The 25,597-nt window shown below is 27.4% G+C and overlaps 1 protein-coding gene and 1 pseudogene across 6 annotated transcripts in view; one reads left to right on the forward strand and one right to left on the reverse strand.

The window, feature by feature from the left end:
• Window positions 1-25,597, forward strand: part of LOC100163247 (lipase 3) — a 35,399-nt gene that overhangs the window by 7,693 nt on the left and 2,109 nt on the right. For 2 of the 6 annotated variants that reach the window (XM_029491630.1, XM_029491631.1), the window contains exons 2-6: window positions 2,987-3,009; window positions 22,455-22,578; window positions 23,929-24,127; window positions 24,213-24,327; window positions 24,771-25,014. In XM_029491630.1, the coding sequence (XP_029347490.1) occupies window positions 2,987-3,009; window positions 22,455-22,578; window positions 23,929-24,127; window positions 24,213-24,327; window positions 24,771-25,014 (705 nt within the window). Of the gene's footprint in view, window positions 1-2,986; window positions 3,010-11,935; window positions 12,096-22,454; window positions 22,579-23,928; window positions 24,128-24,212; window positions 24,328-24,770; window positions 25,015-25,597 lie in introns of those variants that run through there. The other 4 variants (XM_029491632.1, XM_003246777.3, XM_016807249.2 and 1 more) reach the window with 4 other exon arrangements.
• On the reverse strand, window positions 14,278-15,820 carry LOC107884651 (annotated as a pseudogene).

Here is a 25,597-nt window from a genome sequence, read left to right on the forward strand (position 1 = left end):
AATTATATTATATTTGTGCAACGCTCTGCGCTCGCTCTCATTCTCTCTCGCTCGCTCACTATGCTCTCTCGCTGCGCCTGTGTCTTTCTGTCTCTTTTTTTTTTATTTTTCTCTCCCTCTGTGTCTGCGTCTGTTTCTATCGCGTTCTCTTTCGCCGCAAGTCGATGTCGTCGCGTTTCGTACGTAATAATATCATCGATTATAAATATACTATAGATTGCCCCCACTGGCCACTGATTCACGCCACTGGCCCGTATTAAATATATAGGTACCATATTATACATTATATTTTTCCGTATATCTCACGTATTATACGCCGTTTATAGGTAAAGTACGCCATTATAATATATTATAGGGCATTATCGGGTATACCTACAAGGTGTAACGGAAAGACTTGACGAAAAAAAAGTGATGCTACTTAAACGTATTACAAAAGTTGTTAAAATTATATGATTAGTCAATAATTTAAGAAATTTACTCATGTGTGCAAATTCTCAAAAAAAATATTTTGAGAAAGTAATTACGTTCCAAATTCATTTAATCAAAAAAATATTCTAAAAATAAACTATATACTTGACTTAGATAAATATTTTTACTATATCAAAATTATTCTTATAATCAGATTCACAAATTGGTTATTTTGAATATATACAAAAAACTTTAAATCAAATTTAAAATTTAAAATGTTTAGAGTTAAAAAATAAAAATAATTTTTTGTATAATATTTGTGTAACGCAAGTGACTAAAAATTATATATAAAAAAAAAAAAAATTGAAATATTGATTAGTTATTCCAAAAGTCAGTTTCATCTGTTACACTCTGTATAATATACGCCACGACAAAATACTATATAGTTTTCACGGTATACGGCTGTTGCGGTGACTACTGCAGACGCGTTATTTAGGTGCCGGCTTCAGCTACAATAATAATATAACACTATAATAAATAATAGTGGCCGAGTGGCCGGTGACAAAACCACGCTTTTATTGTGACTTGTTTGAATCCGGCCGTGCACGTGTGCGGTAGTTCTCTCGCGATTCGGCCTAGTTTCAAATCAGCGACGGATTGCGACTTCGAAGTCGATCGCCCGGACGCCGTTGCAAAATAATATATAATATTAATAAACACTCATTTATTATTAGAACGATCGTTGGATACGTAGTTGCGTATCTAAACGATAGATGGATCTCAGTATCTAATTGTTCACCGCAAGTATATTTCTGCAGTATATATACTTGCACGGTTCAAGATGGTAAATCTTAAATCGTGGCATATATACTAATGGTCACGACAATGAAGACGACTGCCGCATAAATACGCAATAATATACATAACACATTTATATATTATATAGGTAGGCACTTATATTATTGTATGAGTTTTGCACTTTTACAGCCAGCTAACTTACAATATTGAACTAGATACCAATAATAATTATAGCACTAATATTGAATTAGTGCGTCATCGCAAATCACAATGCTGCAGAGTACAGCCCCGCGCTACCCCGTAATATGTGTAGATGAATTATGAGTCCAAGAGGAATATGCTGATATTATTTATGTTTGTGCTAGTATTAGAAATTATTAGATTGTTGTTACTTGTTTGTATGTGTCAGATATTAGGTTAGTTTAATAATATGCGAAAATCGTGCAACATCTCTATAGGACCGTTACAATATTTTGAATTTTCACAATTGAATAAAATGTTTAAAGCCTCAGCAAATAATAACGCTTTTTATGATGTAGACATTTTAAGTACCATTTAAATACAGGAATATCTTTGAACTCAGCTAGCGTATACATATTATATTATCTATCATGGGTAATATCATACATAATAAAACTATAAAAGACTGCAGTATATATTTGAATTGATCGTCCACCGTCTTTATTAAATTATCTTTAATGACCGCAGTGGTTTAAAAAAGTGATTGACTATTAAAACGGAGTATTTATTCAATATGATATAACATTTAAATAAATAATTATAATAAAACAACAAAAACAAAAATATATTCAATTTATTTTAGTCTTATAGTCTACGTAAATTCTAATGAATCCGTATACTGTATAGCGACATAACAAACGTTTTGATAAGTAATACCATTGATTATAAATACTAGTATTTATAATATAAGCTAATATATACAATACATATATGTAATATGTATGACATACAATTTAGAAATGTCTATATACATTTTTTAAGTATAAATATGACATTGAAGAAATATATGTCAAAATAAAAATTATTTCTATAATTATTATCATTATGATGATTATATGTGGATCAAGGGGCTCAATTGGCAAATTTACTGACACGCGTTTGGAAAAATTATACAATCCGATAACTATTAAATAATATATGTAACGTATTTATGGAGACTGTAATTCACTGTATAGTAGATTCTAGAATGTAGTTGATAATAATTGAAAACTGATAATAATTATTATCATTACTTTATATGTAATATTATGTTATTTTATTTATGTTAAAGTAAATCACTAAATCATAATTACACTATGCAGAATACAATGCAGAATTTTATGAGCACAGCATTTATATTATGAAAGTAGGTACGAGGTGAAATATAATAATGAACTTGCATTTTTATACATTATAAGTAGCAATATACATGTATAAATAATGTGCGCATTACCTAATGAGTAATAACTAATGACTATTGTCTACTATTCTGATAAAATATAATATAGTATGATTGAATGGTACATATTATAAATTATAATGATATAGTTTTGATGGTTTTAATGACAAAAGAATATGGTAAACAAATTTACACAAAACACAATTACTTGAACATTATTATACTCTAATATTGTTCTTTAATAAAAAATAAATATTTACAAATGTATAGTTAAATGTATATGTATACTGCAGGTGCCTATTTCTACTAAAATGATCTGCGTGATTGCATCATAGCATTATAGTTTATGACATAATTCACACGTTTAATTTTTTTTTTTAGAAAATGCAGTTCATCGAACGTAAGTGAGAATCAAAATTGATCCAATACAAATAGTAAAAATTTGTTTCAAAGTAAATTCTGGAAAATAATATTTAAAAAAACAATTACACGGTAAATGAGTAAGTCCTTAAAAATATAACATCATAGAAGTAGAATAGAGATTTGAATTTAAGTAGGTATTGTCACGCTCAATAATTGTAAAATATTTAAATATAGGTAACGTTTTACTCGTTTATCGTGTGTTATTGTAGTCTTCTATACGATTATTTATACTTCATAACTGCTCTTAACATCCAATGTGTATCCAATGTGTACTTTATAGTTTATACATAATACATATTATATAATACACAATTATATAGTTTTGTAATTTTAGTTGATGTTATAACGATTAAAATATATATAGGTACACATAATATATATATATAAATGTGTACATCATTCAGTTAGAAAAAACAAACGACATAGATAACTGTCTGGAAAAAAATTTTCTGGAAGGTAATTTTAATTCATCTATAAATATGAATGTTTGTCTGTCTGTCTGTGTGTGTCCTTTATGCATTCCTAAACGGCTGGACCGATGTTGATGAGATTTGGTACAGAGATAGATTAGACCTCTGGGCAGAAGATAAATTAATTTTAAAAGAGATTGGGCCAACCCCGGGAGGTGCTCAAACGGTGATTTTGAGATTTTCAATGGAAATTTTTGTTTATAAATGGTTACCATTGGTTTTAAAGCTATTATAATAATTATTGGCATTTTTAATGGGTAACGAAGTGCACGGGATCAGCTAGTTATATATATCATTAAGTATAAATGCTCATAAATTAACACATTAATTTCTAATAGATCAAATCGAATGAACTGTTTTAATTTCGAAATCAATTTTGTTTTTCTTGCCACTTTATGATGATATATTTATCGTTCAACAAAGAGACATTACTTACCTATATAAAATGGTTGTTTTTACAGTTATTGAATTTTATTTGTTTTTTTTTTATTGGTTATCAGTAATAACATTTGTATAGCCAATAAAATTGACTTTTGCGCCTTATTTGACTATAGTCTTTCATACACGTTCTAATGAGTTTTATTATTTGATCGTATTTTTTTTTTGTATTATCAAAAATTATAAATTATTGTACAATGCGGAGTTTGAAATTATTTTGTATGTAAAATAATAAAAAAAATATCTACTTCAGTGTACTATTAAGTGCAAATATGGAATAATAATTTCAATTTGTCTTTGATAGACATATATAAATATATAATATAATATGACGTCTTAATATTTTAAATATTACATATCTATTTATTTTATAAATAGTGTGAAGTTCAAACTTTGGACTAATACCACTATTTCACACATATAGTTTAATACATAATTAATACAATATTTAGGTAAATTAATAGAATAAATGTTCTTCAACCGTGTTATTATATTATTTAAGTGCCTATATACCTACTTATTCTTATTTATGAGCAGAGCATTGCATACTACTTTTAGAGTTATGTGTTTTTTTTTAAATACCTGATTTATCTGGTAGGTTATATGATTAATGTTAGGTATGGAGAAAGAATTATAAAAGTTTTATTTTTTTTAATTATGAATTGAGATTTTAATAATAGTACAACCTTTACTCTGACTTATTCGTGCCTATTATTCATTACTAGGGTTAGGATGTTTATGATTTTGCATATTTTTTGAGGTTGTCCAATAGCATCCATTCTTATACAGAAATATGTTTCATGATATCTGTATTCAAAATATCAAAATTTCATTTTGCATATAATAGCATATTTTACAATTTTTTTTAAAAAAAGTGCATAATTTGCTATTTTTAAGCGAATATTTGACGGTTTTCGATGCAAAATGCTGTAAAAATACCGTAATTTTATATTTTACTGAATCTTATATAAGTTTGATTATTTGTATTTCACAAATTATCACTTATTTATTGTTGAGAATTCACTATGGTTACACCTATAGGTACTTACGGTACCAGCTACTTAAATAGAATTTTCAATAAGCCTCGTCAATTGTCACAGTCAAAACTTAAAACTGCGAGCCATTGCAATTTTATCAGATATTTTAACAAAACGTTTAATAATTTATAGTTAGTTTCCATCATGTCTACGACCGATGTAGAGTACCTTATATTGCGCGTTTCCTGTTTTATAATAATTTAAATAAATACAATTTTTTACATAGAGATTTATCGTTTAATAGATTCAAAAACGTATTAGCACCAGACGAAAATTTACAGCGGAACATTTAAAACAAACTTTAATTATTCAATGCAACTCTTTTTAATTTTTTTTATATTTTTATTTAATTTTTTTCGGTTTTTCAATTTGTCTATAATATAACATATTATGTTTATTTCATTTTTTATCTAATAATTTGCTTATTTTTTAATGCATATTTTTCAAATTTTTCATGCATATTTAGCCGGTTTTTAGTGCATAAGTGCATATATATTCATACATTTTTTAGTGCATAAATATCCTAACCCTATTCATTACCATATTTAATAACTTGAGAACATTATTATTCGTACATTTTTTTACGAGCTCTCAAAATATATAAAGCATTACCTAATAATAACTGTAAAAACAAAAAATAGGTTTACTGAGATGAGTGGAGTAAAACGAGAGCCTAAAATCTATTATGTCATTATATTTATCCCACTTTTTTAATAACTTGTATAAAACGGTTATTTTATCCAGGTAATTAGATGTTTAATCGAATTTCATTTATCCGCGTAAAATAGTAATTATAATATAGGTAATAATATATACATCAGCGATATTTCGTATGTGTAATCTGCAGAAGTATTATATTCTATTATTGCTACACTACTATATAAATTCGATGGCCGCCGACACATATATTGGTTATAGTTACCCTGTTAATATTAGTGTGTAATTTTGAAAAATTATCAACATATAATACATGAACTCTCTATCCATTTATGTACATTCACGTGGATTATAAAAAAAAATAAGATTTACTTAGGTACTATAAATCAAAATAAATTATGAAAAATAGATATTATTATGGTTGCATTATTGCATGAATATACTTTGGATTTTATTTTATAGGGTGCTTAAGTTTAGAATTAATTAAAAATAATTTAACATATAGGTACACGTAAAATAAATCAGTTTTATCTTAGTGTTATCTGTTTGTTTGTAGTAAGCGCAACAATACATAGTCATAAACTCATAACGATTGATGCTTTATAAATATTATCTTGAATATTTAAAACTCGATTTGGCCCATTTTTCAATTAATAATGATCGGTAAAATGCCCGCATAGATGCTCATAACTCATAAGTCATAATTTGCCGAAAGTATTTGTAAAAATGAAATGTTGAACGATCTTGATTAATGTTTTTAAGATCTTATACACAATATTATAATCAGTAACCTTGGTAAATCTTTTTTGTCGTTACACTAACTAAGATTTTATACTCGCAATAATTTAATTCTGTCTTAATTTTGTTAGTGTTTTGTCCGAGGTGTTTTGATTTAATGTATTTATTTGATTTAGTTTATTTTATTTTAAAGCGGTTGTAAATTGAATACCAAGCTAATTACATAAATTTCTTGCAGGTTTACCAAAAATTTAAATTATTCAGAACTTCAAAATACGTATATACATTTTTTTAAATAATTTAGTTAAGAAACTACCGAGTAAATTGTATACTACCTGTTAGAATTACGAATTTTTGTTTTCAAAAACATTTCTATGCAGAGGCATGCTATTTTTTTTTCAAACAAAATATTTAGTGGTGTAAATCAAGTTTAGCGCTCGATCAAAATTTTTAATTTTTTTTTTTGGAAACCAAGGTAAATCAACGTTTAAAAAATTATGGTGCAAAAATACTTGTGACACCCATCCATGGTGGTTTTATAAAATAATTCGAGGGATGTTTTCGATTTTAATAATTGTCCAAGTGAGCGCAGTGAGCGAATGACCTGCCGGGTGTATATATAAATACCAAACATTTCAATTAGGTAGCTATATAACTTAAAAAAAGTCTGATCGCCAAATTCGGGTATCCCCCATCGTTTCCATTTGAATCCCTCTCGACCTTTGAGCAAAACCATGTTTCTATGTGATACAATAGCTAATACCTACGTCCTACACGTTATCAATAATTAATTACCATTAAAATAATTGTAACATACAACAGAAAATAAAGTTATCATAAGTTAAACAGTAACTATTGAGAAATAAATCAATATTTATTTGAACAATCGTCCTAAAAAATAACCAGCTGATAAAATCTCATCGATTATAGTTTTGAGCACCAAGGACACTCACGAAAAAACGGCATCTATAAGTACATTATAATGCGTAAGCATGTCAATATATTTAAGTCTGAGAAAGATTATATAGATTAAGCCATATAAGTATAAATCATTGAATCGCGATTCGCGAAGGACACACACAAATATAATGTATGTCCAAACCGAAATCAAAATGGATACTGGAAGTTCACAAAAAGTCTTTTTTCAATACATTTTTTTGTGTGGGTTTGCTTGTGGGTTTAAAAACCTAAAAACAATTTTTAATCTAGTTATTTTCAGTGGTATTATATGAAGATTTATTGCACAGTAATATGTGTTAAAACTACATTGTTTAACTTACATTTGCTATAAGATAATCAGACGATGGATATAATAATTATAATAGGCAGCAAATAATTATTGGAATGAATAATAATAGACTGAATAATAGGTAGGTAGTGTAAACTATTGACCATGTTTTAAATTTTTATGAAATGTATTTAACCGTTTAATGGGTTGTATTGAGTGGTTTTTTACTTTTAATTTTTCGATTATGTATAGCAACACACAATTAAAATCTAAGATAATATGCTGCGTAAATAAAAATGTCGTTAACCTACAAGTTGTTAATGACATGTACCATTACGAATTGTACCATTTAATTCGTAATACCTACCTATATAGTGATAGGTATACGGTTATTAGTAGTTAATACAGTAGCTACTAAAAGCATATATACTAGTATAATTATTAAAGTTACGAAATTCGATTGCAATGCATCAAAATTAGACGTTACCTATGTTATTTTATTTCGCGGTCAAATATAATATTTAGAACTTGGTATAAAATCTTCTTTCAATATAATTATCCGTGGTAAACTGTAATTCTATAACCAACATAAATTGTTTTCTGAAATCAATATTAGTATGACATTTTTAATTGTGTATGAAATTATTCAAAGAGGCTATTATATCAATTGAAAATTGAATAATATTCCTTAAACAGTTAAACCGATGCTGTTAACATCTTAAATGTATACTTCTAACCTTTTTCAACAAAAAAATGTTGATGTAATTCGAACGATTGGAAATTGTACCGCCTGTACTTTTAATGTAGCATATAATTGGAAATGCACAAAAGAAAACAGAAAAAATCAAATTTAAAAAAAATGTTGTACCTACATAAAAAAATCTTCGATCAAACTAATTTTTCATGAGCACCTTGTGTGCTAAAAAAATACATAGTACTCGTATATTATGGATATTGAATATTTGGATATATAATATATAATATTAAGTAATATAAATAATAACTATGATAATTAAGAGATAAGTGTTGCATATATGATATGTAATACATACATATATATATATATGTATATTTGTAATATAGTTGAATAACTTCCATTTAAATTCGGTTACAAATTTATTTTTAAAAGTTTTACTAAATAATAATATGATCTTGATAATATTTAAATTATTATTTATAGTATGTATTTATGAATTATTATGCTATTCGAGACAAACATATTATGAAACGTTCATTTATCCCGTACATATTATAATATAATGATCAATTTATATTCTATACTTATAGAAATTAATTAAGTAATTGTTTAAAATTTATAAATATCGATTAATAATTGTTCTCCAATTAGGTATCAAAAGTGTATTATTAGGTATACGTTATTGTATCCCATACATGTGTATACCATGATATTAAACTGAAAGTAAAATTTCTATTCAATTTTAGTATAACTTTAACTTTAACTAAATAATAACATTTCTAGAAAATTGTTTATTTCTTTTATTATTTTACGAGCACATAAGTATTTGTTTCTATACTTACACTATTTTTTATATTATGTAATGTAATGTGTATAGTGACTAATAAGTATAATAGTAGATAATATTTTAATCAGTTTATTTAACCAGTGATGACTAATAACGAAGAAGGTATTGAAACACAAAATAATATTATTTTTGATATCGTAGTTGTAACTTATTATTAATATTTATAGATTAAAAGTCCAGTTGTCCCTTAAAAGGAAGTCGTATCCGCATGTGTTGCCTCCGTCTTACTAATGCATAATATTTCAATAATATGCAAACAAATAGTTCCAATGTTGTGTAATTGGCTCAAATATTGAAGTGAATTGACCTATTAACAAACTTAAATGTATGAACATTATCTATGTTTTCTCGTTGGTTTTTTAGTTTTTAAGTGAATTATGAGCATTTTCAAATATTAATATTTTAAGTACTCATATCTCACATAAAATTTTTAAAAAAAACTGGTTATAAGTACCCAGAAAAAATTGAATTATAAGTCTAATGGCAATATTCATACTTGTAAATTTTGAAAAATATATTTAAAATATACAAATATAATAATGACAAATAATTAACTACGGTAATTTTTCTCTCAATTGTTAAAAAAAGTAAAAATACACTAAAACTTCAAAAAATGACCTATAACCAGTGGCGTTATTTTAGTTTTTGAGAGGGGGGGAGGGAGTTTTGACTGGCCCATACTAAAACTGAAAAAAGCCGCTCGCTAACAATTACATTACATTGCATTACAATAATTACAATTATATTTTTATAATAGTTTATCTCAATACAAATAGTCTGCTTACATCAGTATATTTTATATTTCCCACCTAAGCCTACACACGTGATTGACTAAAATTAAAACATACCTACTTATTTTTTAGGTGCAATGAAGTATAATAAGTCTAATGCCATTTTGTATGATGTTTAATTTTAAGGAAAATTTAAAAAAAAATAACAAAAAAATGGCACTCTGATGAAGGATTGGGATCATTGTCGTTGAATTCAGTTATCCGCAAGTTTGTATTTGACCTTCACCCAAAAAATTGTTCGCCAAATATCAGTCAACCAGATTGATTTATGTATATTATTTTAATATGTTCCTCCATTACTATACTACTGTGAGACGTAAGTGATGACTATGCACTATGTTAAACAGTGAAAAATAATAACACTATTACACTAACACCAATACCGCAGTACAGAATAATTCAAGTCGACAAACATAAATTATGTTTACCATGAGTACACACGATATACTTACATAGTAGGTATATAAACGTAAAATCGAATTATCGAATGAAACTGTTGATGAAACGAAAACCGAAAAGCTGATTTGTATGAGTTGAGTTAATATTATTATATATTACAGTAACGTGTTATTTTGTTAATTTCAAGTATTCGTATATAATTATATTTTGCATATCAAAATTGTATACGCATAATAAGCTCGGTAAAATTTCGATTATTACTTATAAGGTATTATAGTACTACTATTATTATTATTAGCAAACCTTATGAAATTATGCAAATATAGTATCTGCAAGATCGGCACTTATAATAAATTTCAAATATAATATAATATAATAATATTGAGAATATCATCGTATTATTAATCACTTGCGTGACTTAGTTATACTGAACAATAATTCAACTCTTAAAGTATAAATTAGTCTTTATATACAGATTTGGTGCGGCCATTTGAGATTTTTATGAAACTAAAAGTTAATATTTTAAAAGATAATAACAACAAAACACTTTTCATTTAAACAAAAAAATTATAAATATAATAATTATAATAATTAATAAATATCGGTAGCTCTTTAAAAATGTATTAATTAATTAAAAATAAGTTATTGGCGTGGGCGCATATTTCCAAACACACAGTCACGATAGGTACAACCAGTACTGGTTATTCAAGACGTACCTTACCTATCTCATCGTACATTCGTACCTGTGCATAATGTATACGCATTATTATTTGTTCTATTGTTTTCAATCATTCAAGTGAATTATTTTGATTTGCACCACTGTGTCACATGTAAAAGTTTAATTATTTTTTTCTTAATTAGATACTTCTCATTAATATAATATCCCAGTTTTAAAATAGGTTTATTAAATAATTTTATTATAATACTATAATAAACCAAATAACTTACCTACGTTTTAATGAAAATGTATTTTAATCGTCTTTGACTGTCTATAACCATCAATTATTGGAGTACCGTGTTTTAACATTATTGAAGTGAACTGTTAACATTTTCTAGGATTCAGCAAGCTATAAACGTTTCTTTCTCAGAACAATCTCTTCGACCTGATAATAGTTATTGATACGTTTAACACGACTTCTAGTATAATAAACAAAGAAGTACGTACATCAGTTGTATATATATATATAGATAACTAATACGTAATACGAAATTGTCCATATGTTATATACCATAAATACCACATAATATTATGGTCCGATACTTGCCAAAACGTTGAATTTAATTTTATATTGATCCAAATAATTATACATGATGACTAAATGAAATATTATAATGAGATTTAATGGAGTTAAATATATTAACAATATTAATATGATTAGGTAGTTGGTACTATATAATATGCATACATCTTTATATTATGTAGATAGGGATTTCAGATGATCAATGTCGGCTGTTATTTAACAGTACCTACTGTTGTGTATTAGTCATATGATATTGATTATTATTTTTATCAATTACTATACTGAAATCATTTTATTGTGTTTAACAATATTATGGGGGAACATTTATTTATCAAGTTATATTAACCAATAATTCGTTATTTATCACCGTACTATGGACCTGCGAACTTATCGCACTAAGAGATAACGAATTACACATAGGATGTATAATATGATTGAGCTTCCACGCACAAAACTATGTAAGTTCATCTTATAAATTCCATTTGGATTACTAAGCTTGAAGCCAGTATTATACAATACAGTGGGTACGTACCAATCAATAAAATTATACTTAAAATTAAAATTAATTTTTAAAATAAATATCAAAGATTTAAATAGCAGATCACGACGATCAGTTATAAATCACGCAGTATTTCTTTTCCGTACAAAAGGTTGGTGCTAGTCAGCGCTAATATTTTTGTGATGGTTTTTCTTTTGTCTTTCTTTATATTATGTAAGACGTAGGCAGGTACATTTTTTTAATAACAGTTCTCTTTTTCTCACGTTTTCTATTACAATTTTGTAATCGGCATAAACGCATAAATAAATATGATTATGTAATAGGTACTTATATGTACTTCTAACTTCAGCACAAGAAAAAGATTTTTCCTGTAGTGATCATGGCTTATTGTCGTAGTTCATCTGGTAATTTATAATTTAATTTTCTACACCTCATAATATTTTACCGATTAATTTTCAAATGGACATTTAAGGACAATTATTTAACTCGATAACTCAGTATTTTCAAATATAAAAATATTACGTATTAATTATACAAGTGTGCAGTTTCAAAATCTTATCAATATATTTTGTTCAAATTATAAGTGAGGTCGTATTAGTTAAGTTATTGATATTACGTTTAGTTCATTGAAACTTGAAAGTTTCAGCTTTCGTACACTTATCCTTGGTCTGTTTATTTTGATATCAAATATATAGCATATTATTATTCTATACTCATATATTTTGATTGAATTAAAAAAATAAAGTTACATTCTATTTTTTTAAATTCGTATAAACACATATTATTGTAATATCACGCACTTGATTACCGATTTAAACGTAGGTGTCGTCTTACATATAATTTTAATAGTAGTGTAAATGTGTAATAATATTATGTCGGTAATAGATTCTTTTAAATGTTTTCGTTTGCACCGATATTATATTTACAAAATATGCAAATGATATAACGTTTTTTTGTTACCTACTAAGAAATATTTCGCAACCAAACAAGTAAAATTAACATTTTCGTTTTGACCCTATAATATAAAAATCAATAACTATATTCCTACTTGAAAAATTCGAATCCAAAACTTCCAACTAGGAAGAGGTGTTTTCCCTGAAAAACACAGAGCTGGGCCCATCTTTTAATATTCATAATATACTTATGAAAAATATCATACCAGGTGATATTTTTGAAGATAAACTCCAATTTTCTTAAAAAGTATTAAAGTTTTTAGAATTATTAATTGTAGTACAAAAATGAATTCCACGCACTTTTCTTAATAATCAGGAAAAACGATAAAATATTAAAGAAAAACAAGAATATGTGTACTACACCTATTTTTGATAAAATAGATTTTATTTTGTTTTTTTTTTTATGTGGGTACCTAATTCAAAATAGAATATTAGTAGATACCTACTATTATTTTCTAAACATAGTAGATATAATTTAAAAAAATATTTTGACGTTTTTGATTTGTTTATAATCATTTTGAAATTACATTTTTTTTAGCTGTTTTTTATAAATGTTGAAAAAAAATTATTCTCTGTCAAACACTTTGCAAATTTGATACAAGATACTTTATACATTTTTTTTAGTGGGAATTAAAAAAAAACGAGGGTAACCTTCATTTTGTATGTGTTTGAACTAACCTGCTCAATGATGAGGTACAAATGTATAATCCAAATTTACTAGGTATACAGCAGAGCGACTTCCCCAGTTTTTAAATACCAATACATTCTGAAAATTATTTTGGTAAACAATATGAAATTGATAGTGTATTCAAAAAAAGTTTAAAAAAACATTTGAATGAGATGCCAACTGGCTTATTTTATATTATTATAAAATTATTTTTGTCTCAATTTAGACGTGGAAGTTACTGTGTTATTTTTTATGTTAAGAATGATTGAATTATTATAGAGATATGGTAATTATAAAAAAAAATGTAGAATATTTTAATAAACGATTTTTTGTCATGTCCTGTAAATAATAATATATGTATAGTATTATAGGTAGTAGTTTAATCACCTAAATTTAAAATTTAAATTTATTGACCATGCCAAAATATACCCTACCATTTCTATCATCCAATAGTTTGACATAATTTGACGAATTAATACGTTAATATTATTAATGAATGATGGAAATCTTTGAAAAAATATATTTTAAAATATTATAAAATTAAGATTTTTGATATATAAAAATTATAGTAAAATGTAAAATTTAATAATGTCTATTGTTCATATTATGAGGTAATGCACAAGACTTTTTGGCGCAATTTGTTATCAATAATAATGAAGTAAAACACTTGAGGATTTTATTATCAGCTGATAAAATATGCAAGCAAATAAAATTATAAATCCGCATAGTATTTATTAATAATTACAATAATAATATAATTTAATACAGAACTTGCGCTAAGAAAATTTTAGAACTGCCCAACATTTTAATATTTTTGTACCTATATACATGTAGATTAAATAAATTTGTCGCTCGCTAAATTCGTTTAACAACCACTATCTACCAAACTATATATTGACTGCACATGTAAACACTTTATACATTACTTTATTTATTACAATTTATTAATAATAATAACAGATTAAAAAAAAAAATTTTTATCTTCAGTGTCTTCGGCACTATCGTCACTATCGATAATTTTGTTTTTACCAGATGCTTCAAAGAAAACTCCATCAAAATAACTTTGTTCCTTTCCTTTTCTTCTTTTAAGGACTCGATGTTTCTTTTTTTTGTTTCCAATGGTAAACTGTGTCCATAGGATCCCAACCGTATAATGGTGGCAAATTATAATTTATATATAAGCTCAAGTTGTCTGTCTCAATATTCATAGTTGAGCGTAATGGTGACTTTAATAAGTTGCTGGCACTTATCAAACGTTCAACATCAGCACTATCAGGTTTAGCAGCTGCCACTCACGCCAACATTGTACAAACATTTGGAAAATGTTTTGAGCCACATAATGTTTTTACAAGTTTAATAAGGTTCATTTTTCGTAATTCATATATATTTTCCATTGATATCAATTCATCATACTCCAATGAAAATTCTTTTAAATCTATGTCTGCACCAATTAAATTATGAATATCTTTGATGCATGCTATACAGAAGATAGTACAACAAATATTAAAAACCAAACAAAAAATATTAAATAAAATACATAATTAAATTAAACAATATTACATATGCCAATAATACAGAAAATTCACGATTTTTGATACTGACCAAATTGGTTTTTAGAATTATTGTCTATTTTAATTTAAAACTACCCATATTGGTTAGAACTACCCATTAGCGCAAGCTCTGATTTGAAAACTGTTTTATAAAAATGTAAGACGAAAAGAAATAGTAAGTTATGTAATTTCATTATCTATAATTTATACTATGGGAAATAGTAGGTACGTTTAACAAAAATTTTAAGAATTAGTCCATTTTGCTCCATTTTTTTAAACAAACTAACTATGAGAAATACGCTATGTTTTAACGTAATGTTTGAAAATAGTTACTTTTGCCTTTGAAAATAATGAGTTTTTTAACGTCGTTCATGAATTTTACATACATTTTTAATTTTAAAATAATACTTTTTGCCCACATATCTCCCTCTCTCTCTATAAGAATCAATATAAAATTCAATTTTGCAAATTTTATAAATAGAACGTTTTGGTTATTTGCCCAACACATAAACACATAGACATAGGAAATTCAATTTTAAAAAGTAGAGATTGCGAAGAAATAAAACAACATATTTGAAGAAATATTTTATTTTTAAAAATCCATTATGTATAAAATTCAATTAAATAGAACAACCAGATCTATATAATATAAAATATGGTAGTTCACCAAGCATGCTCACCCCCTTTCTTACTTCTTTAATAATGAATTTATTCAAATTCTGACTTGGAATCTTTAAGCATATTTGAGGAATATAATTGCAATTATTTAGATTTTTATATAGTTTATTAAGGCGTAGGTATCCTGTATAATACCGTGGTAGTGAATAGTGATACAATTTTTTTTTTTAAAAGAAAACCTCATAATTATAAATTATTAAGCCAATGGTATTTTTGAATTTTGAACATTTACAATTTTACTATAAATACCTAATCAATTCGAATGAGTAGTTTCAATGTCTGTAATATTTATAGTTACCCTGCTATAAGGATAACTGTCCTTAAAAAGTGTTTAAAAAATATATAAAATTGATCAAATGTGATCTAGTATTTACTATTTACACACTTAGATATAATATTTTAAAATTATAAAATGTTAATAAATAAATATTTGATACTTCCGTTTTCTATATCTATATATATCCTATATCTTCCAAACCTATTATCCCTAGTACACGGTGTTAAATAACTCAAAAAATATTCGATCAAATTTTGATTTAGATATATCAATATTTTTAATAAAAATGGGTGATTCTCATTTGGAAAAAAGTAAATGGTATCGCCACTTAGATTTTAAAATATGATCTTTGAGTATAATATTATAAAATTCAAAAATTCAAAATTTTAGCTTATGATGAATAAAAAAAAAAATGGGTGAGCATGCTTGGCGAATCACTCTGTATATGACCTAATGTTATGTATAAAAAATAATATAACTAAATAAAAAATGGACCACAATACCACCAAAATTATTCTCTTGTAATAATATTGCAGCGTTATTAGCTATCACTTTTCGAACACATGTACATTATTGACTAAGTAAAAAATGCAGTACTTAGCAATTACACTAGCCTGCCAAAATTGATTTTATTGTTTTCAAAACACACGCTGTATATTACATCATAATATTATATGCCGGCGATTTGTGTTTATTGATTTATCTCCGTGTTCTACGAATACAAAGGTACTAATTCAGTATTCCGACAATATTCGTCAGTTTAAAATTTAATATTGAAAATTGAAACGCATATTTGAATATTATATATTTATATCGTCTTGCGATTAAAGTTTAGATTTAGATTTATATAATATAGTAATAATATATAGATAAATATAAATATTATTAGCCAGTAAGCTATTTATATTATATTAGGTAAGTACCTATACATTTTTTTTGTACACGTTCAGTTAATCTTGTTATTACTATCATTATTAATTTTATTATAAATTTTTTTCTCACATAATCCTCATTATAATAATTGGTGATTTATGAGTTTCTGAGGTTCTGTTAATGAACGATCTCCTTTTCAAGCGATTCATGTTTGTATATAATTTTCCATCCTTATTAATTATTTTTTATTTTTTTTTTTAATTAACCCGCGACCACTTAGGCCATTGGGTGGTTTTTTAACTATGGGTGAGGGTACTGTAGGTTTTTGTTAACACATGTGTTTTAGTTTTGCAGAATTTTCAAGTGGGCACCCGTAGGTATCTGCAATGTCTGGGTGTGGCGATGACGGCCTCTCTCACCAGACATCGTGACTGCCCTAAGGGAAGTGCCACCCGTGACCGATGTTCGAACCGGTGACGGTGCGCGTCGCAACCGACACCTTATTCCGATCGGCCACTCCGTCCCCCTTATTACTTATTGTTTTTATTTTGTAAACAGATTGAATATAATTAAATAAAAAAAAAAGATTAATGAGTAGGTACCACATGCCTAAATAATATATTATATTTATTTGATTAATAAACAACAGGGTAGGTATAACATGATTTTTAAATTTTAAATTTTAAATTTAACCCACAATCAACCCAACATTACATCATATAACACTCGCAGTTATTTTAAGACATTTACTTTATAACTTTTATATTGTGTAAAAAAAAGAAGATCCAAAACTCACTTTAGAATTTTTAGAGCAATATGTCTATTATACAATGATCCGGTATCGGAATCTTAATTTCATGTCGACTTGTTTTGAATTCATTAATAAACTTTTTGTGCTTTTTCACGGTCCAGTTTTTATCAAATTATTAAATTAAAATCTGTCAAGATTTGTACAGCATTTTAGGTATCTATAATCATCATTTTTTTATAATAGGTAGTTAGTTTTAATATACATACAAAAGTCCTAAAGAAAAATGTGATCATTTGTCAATACAAACTAAATTGTTATATTATAATAGGTAGGTATAGGTACCTAGGTAATTATTAATACTAAAATTCAAAGTTTACCGCTATTTTAATTACTGTATTAATGATGAGTAATTTATTTTTTGAACTGATAACTATTATTATATAATATACAACGATAACCGGCGAACATTAACTACACCTACGTATTTTTTAAGGAATTGATTAAAAAAGGAATTTTTTTATTTTGATTGCATCACTTTCGCCGTAAAAATAATAATTTTAAATGATATTGCCAAAAAAATTTTATGATCAAAGATATTATTAAAAATCTATGGTTCTAAAATGTCTATTTCGACATCTTCGTCGTTAATGCAGCAATTATTTTAATATTAATTATTGTCATGATATAATACTATTTTCTACCTCATGGTTTACAAAATATATATAATAATATATTTTGCATAGACATCTTACTCTCGTCCTATATTTGACTATGCCTGACATTGACCCACATGTTAATGACCAACATAGAAATAGTATCAATACAATATAATACTAATAATTATGTTCTGTGCATTAACATAATAATTTTAAAAATTCCATTAGTCCTTGGTGAGGAAAATACATTTTTTTTTATTCGAATAGCATATTATATAAACGGCGAGTTTCGTTTGTCTTAAAGTTATTTTGTATCTACACAGTGTATTGATTGACCTACGAGATTCATAGATAATAAAAATAAAGATTTATCCGAATAAAACAAAAATGTATCATTATAAAAGTGCCAAACATTTATATTTTGCATTATTTTTTTTTACCGTGTACATTTTTTTCAACCGCGTTATTAATTACTTTCACTTTGAAAATGTATTCGTGATAGATACTTCGCGTACCTATATAAAAATAATAAAATAATATTATTTCGTGTCATAAAGATGAAATGTATATCTTTTTTAGTAGGTATATAACGACCGAGGTATGGCTTTACACCTTTACGCATGTACGCTATTATAAGAGTTTAAGCTACCTAACGCGTTTGCTACCTATTGTAAACTGGATCGGATAGAATCTTCAGTGACATCCGACACTATTCTGTTCGAGAAGTTTCCGCATAGGTATATTATATATATTAGCCACGTGCGTGAAATTGCCCCTCCCCCCACCAAGACCAATTTCTCTGAAAGTTATGTTCTTATTTTGCAAATAGTTTGAAAATATTTACAATTGGTTTTCAGAATTTCCAAATAAATTCCATGTCCGGTATGAAAAAAAATAGGACAGGGGGGCAATTTCACGCAGCCCCTCCTATTATATGTAAATAGCGGTTTCAAGATGCTACCATTATTCTGCAAATTGGTTTTCAGAATTTTCAAATAAATTCCCTGACCAAATTATTTGCAAAATGAGAACGTAACTTTCAAAGAAATTGGTCATGGTGGGGAGGGCCAACTTCACGCTCGTGTATTTTCACATACAATCACACACGTTGCAGTTTTTCATTTGTGAGTCATTAAATCTAATGCATACGATTTAATGGGTATAGCATTGAGTTCATCTGATTACGAGTTACAATCATATAATAATATAATGTGTTGTCCTTTTTATATGCAGATTGCAGTAGTACCTACGCATAATTAAGAAGGTATTTAAATAATTGTATTTACAGTTCAAACGACGTAGCATTATATTATTATATTATAGTATAATGATTATACGAGCGTACCTATATCAATATAATATCAATAATTAGTATCTCATGTTTAGATAAAAATTAATGTTAAGATTATTTTATATTATATACCTACTATATATTCTGGTTTTATTTACATTTCCAATCATTCAAAAATTCGAAAAGAGAACATCACTATAATTAACTATTGCTCTAATAATGATATTAATAGTCACTATATAAGTTTATTGAAATCTTTGTATAATTACTGGAGTCTCATTGACATGTAACTAATATAACTATTCGCTAAAATATCACGAAATAATTCGCATTATGTCATTATGATATCATACATTTTTTTTTAAATATGGAAAAAACAGCTAATATACTCGCCATATTTATTGCAATTTTTGCTAGCGACTTCAACTTTTAAATTTTGAAAATATTCAAGCTTATAAAATACCTATACATTTTTTTTAAATAACATGGAAAATAAAAAATCCAAAAAATAAATTAGTATTAATGTGGTAAAAAATACAATTTCAAACACCATAATGTACATAAATACATCTACAACGAATTTAGTGAGTAAATGGAAAAAAACTACCGTCGTCGTGAATAATCTTTGCGAGATATTATAATATGCAATATATATGGAAAGGTTAATACTTTAAAAACGTTTAATCAATATTTCAATATAATAATTATTATGAAAATCGTGATTTGATAAAATATATAATATTCATGATTCATGTACCTACCGTTCATTAGTCGTGATATGAAATAAAGGGAAAATCAATAAGCTTAGATAGGCATATATAGTGTTATGTATGTATATAAATTATAATATATAATATACATATATAATATACGATCTGTGGGAATGCCCGTTTCCTTACTATATTATATTGTATTTCTTTATTATAATCCAATTATCTTTTTTCTTCTCAAAAGTACTACCTATATGTTTGGGTATTACGTTTGTATTGATTTATATACTATAATACAGTGGTCGTCAAACTATGAGTCGCGACCCAATTTTGGGTCGTATAAGTTTTAAGAATGGGTCGCAATAAGTCAGTTATAAAAGCATGTCTACAATGGTATATACTAAGACATTTAGCAATTTGAACTCTTTTTTGGTTAACAAAGCTGACATGGGTCGCACAAAACGTATGGTAAAAAAATTGGGTCGCGAATCAAAAAGTTTTAAGACCATTGCTATATAATACGTTCAACCCAGCGGACTGTTAATAAGTTATTTTTACATAGAAATTATGGTTTCCGACAATTATGGTACATTTTTCTTCTTCTTAAATCAAACGGTTATCCGATCTTTGACTACCTATTTACTACTACTGTTTATGCATAAATAGTATGTAACTGTTAAAATGTAATGTCACGAGTTTGAAGTCCCCCCCCAACCATTTCAAAATCTTCCCGAAAAATTGTCTAGTTATATAGCCCATTAATTGTAAGTAATTGTATAAGCTCATTCTCGGAAATCGTAAGTTGACCGTGTTGAAGTTACGGTGGCAACCCCCTCTCCTACCAACATGACCAAATTGTAGTTAAATCTCTTAGATTGAAAGTAATCGTTCATTCTCAGAATTTCTAACTTACAATTTTGAATTTTTTAGTTACAATATTTTGGAGCGATTCTTTTTACCGTGGTGGGGGGATTGTCCGTTCAAGGATGGTTCCAGGGGGCCCTTGGGGGAGACATATTATTTCTCCGATTTTCGTAGAGACATTTATATAAACATTGACCTAATAATTATTAGTTATATAACATATTATAAATTATAATCATTAATAATTGATTCATTACATTAAGATTATACTAATATTGGAAAACATTTTAAATAAAGAATAAAGTGTATATTCTAATATTATATTTGTGTTGTACAAAAATGTTTGCCTCCCTCCCCCCAGATCTTTGCTCTGGATCCGTGCCCGTGACCACTTATCCCCTGCAAACTTTAATATAGCACCCCCGGCGTTAGACTGCATACCAGACATAAAACGGTTCATAAAACCCATCGATCCAGTCCGTAGATCACAGATATGACAGACGTGTACATTATTATATAGTAGCGATGGTGTGTTTATAAATAACGTATTAATGTGTATTATTATCGCTTCCGGAATTTGCCGCCGCAGCCTCCGTCGCGGTGTGCAATAATGATATATGGATGCGAGTGACTCACTAATTTAAACACATCATAATATGATATAATTATATTATACGCGATTAAAAAACCTTAACAACAATAATAATATTACCATCCGCGGTGACGTACAATCGTATTATCGTATTATTCGGTTTGATGTATTTAGTATGTATATATATATGCATGGAATGAGAAATCGAGCCGGTATAAGTACGGCAGACGGACGGCCTTTATCGATTTATAGTAACGCGGTCGGCTGTGGAAGTTTGTCATCTTATAATACAACATAGTACACACGCCGGAGTCGTCGTATTCAATACCTTTTTTTGTTTTTATTTTGTAGACACGATTCTGCGGTCGATCGTTCTGTTATATACTATACCCAGCATATTATTATATTATCATACTCGGGGTAGTCAAACTCGCGAAAATTGACTTTTTATAATATACGCTTGCGTTCTCGTTTCGCATATGCCAGCTGCAGTATGAAAAATATAAAAATTTCATTCCACAGGTCATCATTTGCGGTTAAGCAGTTATTCGTCAATCTTCTGTTGGCGCCGATAATTATTACGCTGACAACCAACACTCCAACGTCGTCCGCCATGAACTTGTTCGAAAACTACAGCTTGTCCACAGTGAGTATACCAGCTACCTGTATTGTACACTATGGATAGGTATGTGCTTTTTTTTTAAATACGTGCCAAAATCCAAAGTGTTTTTAAACTTTTTTGGTTTCATTCAACAACCAACAATAGTAACATTGTGTACATTGCTATAGCATTACTATAGCTATAACTATCTATTTAAGGGCCCGTTTTACAATCATAGTTTAAACCCCGGTTACGCTTGAACCACTGATTTTACCGGCCGAATTCGGTGGTTTAACCGGAGTTCAACTATTGTAATACGGGCCCTAAGACATATATTTTGAAGTTGGCCAGTATATTTAAAATTAATTAACACATTTTTCTCTGCGATGTTTGTTCTTAATTAATATACAATTAAATTGTAATTTACTTGAATAAAATATTTTATCTAGGCATCATGTATAGCATGATATATATATTATATGGGAAATTCTCTCCATACAGAACCTAACAAAGAAACAACGACTTTAACCTTATATTATGCAGTTATAACTTACTAATGGATTGAACATTGGTCGTTATATACGCATTGTTAATAACAACAGGATATGGTCGTTCAATTTACAATTATCGTACAATTACAGTAGTATTAAACAAACAACCGTTCTAGTAAGATTTATTGGTCCATTATTATAATGATATGAGCACTCCATTAAACGTCCTATATAATCGAACACATTAATTTCTGTAATCTTATAACAATATTTGATTTCAATTTAAAACAAATAGACGAGACTTTAGTTGTGGGGAAATAAAAAAAAAACGAAATACAAATAAAATTCAATTTTAGTAAAACTTCGACTTAATTCTTTGATGAATTAATGTCCTCCCGACGTATCAAACATAACATTATTCACACATCTTAGATTATAAACTGTAACTTTATGAGGAAACCAATATTGACAATTGCATAAAAGATTTCATTATCATCAATCATCTCATTAAAATTCACTAATTCAAAACATATCCCCTTTATCAATTTCTACAGGTAATCCTCGTAGACACATAATATAAAGTGTCATTGACGGCTTCTCAGTTTTCTCATCACTTTTCTGAATTTTTTCTGTTGTGTTTTTTTTTATTCACTTATATTATACTTATTGTGTCAATTTGATATATATATATATTATATAGGTATTTACAAAATAATATTAATAATAAATAAATATGAACTTACTATAGTGGATAATATGATTTAAATTCTTAAGAACAGTAGGTACATTTCACAATTTTTACATTTATTATACGTTTTACTATTTTAGTAAGAAGTATATTATTAATAACAATATAAAATATCGTCTTTTGTGAACAAATAATTTTATAAAACTTGAATTATAGGTGGAAATTATCCAAAACAATGGTTACGAGGTCGAAGTCCACAATGTCATCACGGCCGACGGTTACATTTTGGAGTTGCATCGTATCCCCAAGAGTAAGGGTGGACAAGAACCTACCAGAAACCATCCGCTGTTCATCCACCACGGCATTCTCGGGACATCGGCCGATTGGGTACTCGCTGGAGCCGCCATGTCTTTACGTGAGTGTAGTTGTCGAAATCCCTAAGTCCTAAATATTATCATATAAAATTAACGAATGTTTTATTCGAAATATTCCGTATACAGCCATGCAACTCGCCAACGCCGGATACGACGTGTGGTTGGCAAACTGCCGCGGTAACACTTACAGTAGAAAACATATTTCGATGACTTACAAACAAAAAGCTTTTTGGAATTTCAGGTAAATTTTGTGTTTTTTAACGGGTGATATATTTAACGTAAGACACTCATTCTTTAAAAAACTACTAACGTTTTCAAAAATATTTATTTTACATTATTATTTAAGTCGTTTCAAAACAACTTAGTTATAACCCTGTCATAATTGACTAATCCGAAATGTGTATATATTGAAATACTCCAAAAAATACTATGATTTGGTAATTTGAAAAAGAAATAAAAATTTTTATTTTTTTAAAAATCTTGCTTTGCAACGACTTATAATTATTTGTGTAAAAGAAACACTGGGTATATTATGACGTTGCAGGGTGTAGAATACAAACTTTTTGATCTACGAATTTTTTTTTTACTCAACACTTTCTTATCTAATATCTAGTATCTAGTAGGTAAGTATATTAACTTAATTTTTCTTTTAATAACAACCTGCACATTATCATATGGTTACAGTTTACACGAAGTCGGGAAATACGATTTACCAGCTTCTATCGATTATATTCTTGCAACGACGAACACTTCACAACTGCACTACATAGGTTATTCCATGGGAAGTTGTGTGTTTTTCATTATGGGTTCAGAGAGACCCGAATATCAGCCCAAAATCCGATCGCAAATCAGTCTCGCGCCTGTCGCCTTCTTGGCGAACACCAGATCGTCTCTAAGATTTATGGCTCCGTATGCAAAAATGTTGAACGTAAGTATACATATTTACGTATAACGCACTTATAAAGCTATGATAATATCGATAAATTATTGAAATGAATAAATCTTGGTAGAAATTAGCATTATTTATTCTAAGGAGTTTCTTTTTACTAACCATAGATTCTTAAATAAGAGACATTTTGGCGGAAATATTTAATATGTTCACTGCTTTGTGAATCATACTATATATTATGTTCGCGTAAAACCTTCAATTATTGCCTTCATATTTACTTATACAGTTATACTTGTCAATTTCGTTTTGAGTATCATGTATACATAAGGGCTAAGATACACAACATTTTTAAAAACCATTTATTAATATAATCTAGTATCATATATAATATGACTAACAAAATCAGTGACATTGAAAGGACAGTCAACTTGTTAAAAAAATCCCTTTAATTACTAAAAAGTAAAAATTAATAATCTTTATTAATTACGAGTAGAAGTAGGTATTTAAGAGATGATTTTTCTGGAGAATAATAGGTCCGGAGAAATGTCATCGATTTCCCTCCTCGTGGTTACTTATCTGTTTCTCGTGTTCCCAAAGTTCTTAAAGTATTTGACGGATAAAA

This window comes from Acyrthosiphon pisum, chromosome A3, assembly GCF_005508785.2.
Source record: "Acyrthosiphon pisum isolate AL4f chromosome A3, pea_aphid_22Mar2018_4r6ur, whole genome shotgun sequence".
NCBI lineage: Eukaryota > Metazoa > Arthropoda > Insecta > Hemiptera > Aphididae > Acyrthosiphon > Acyrthosiphon pisum.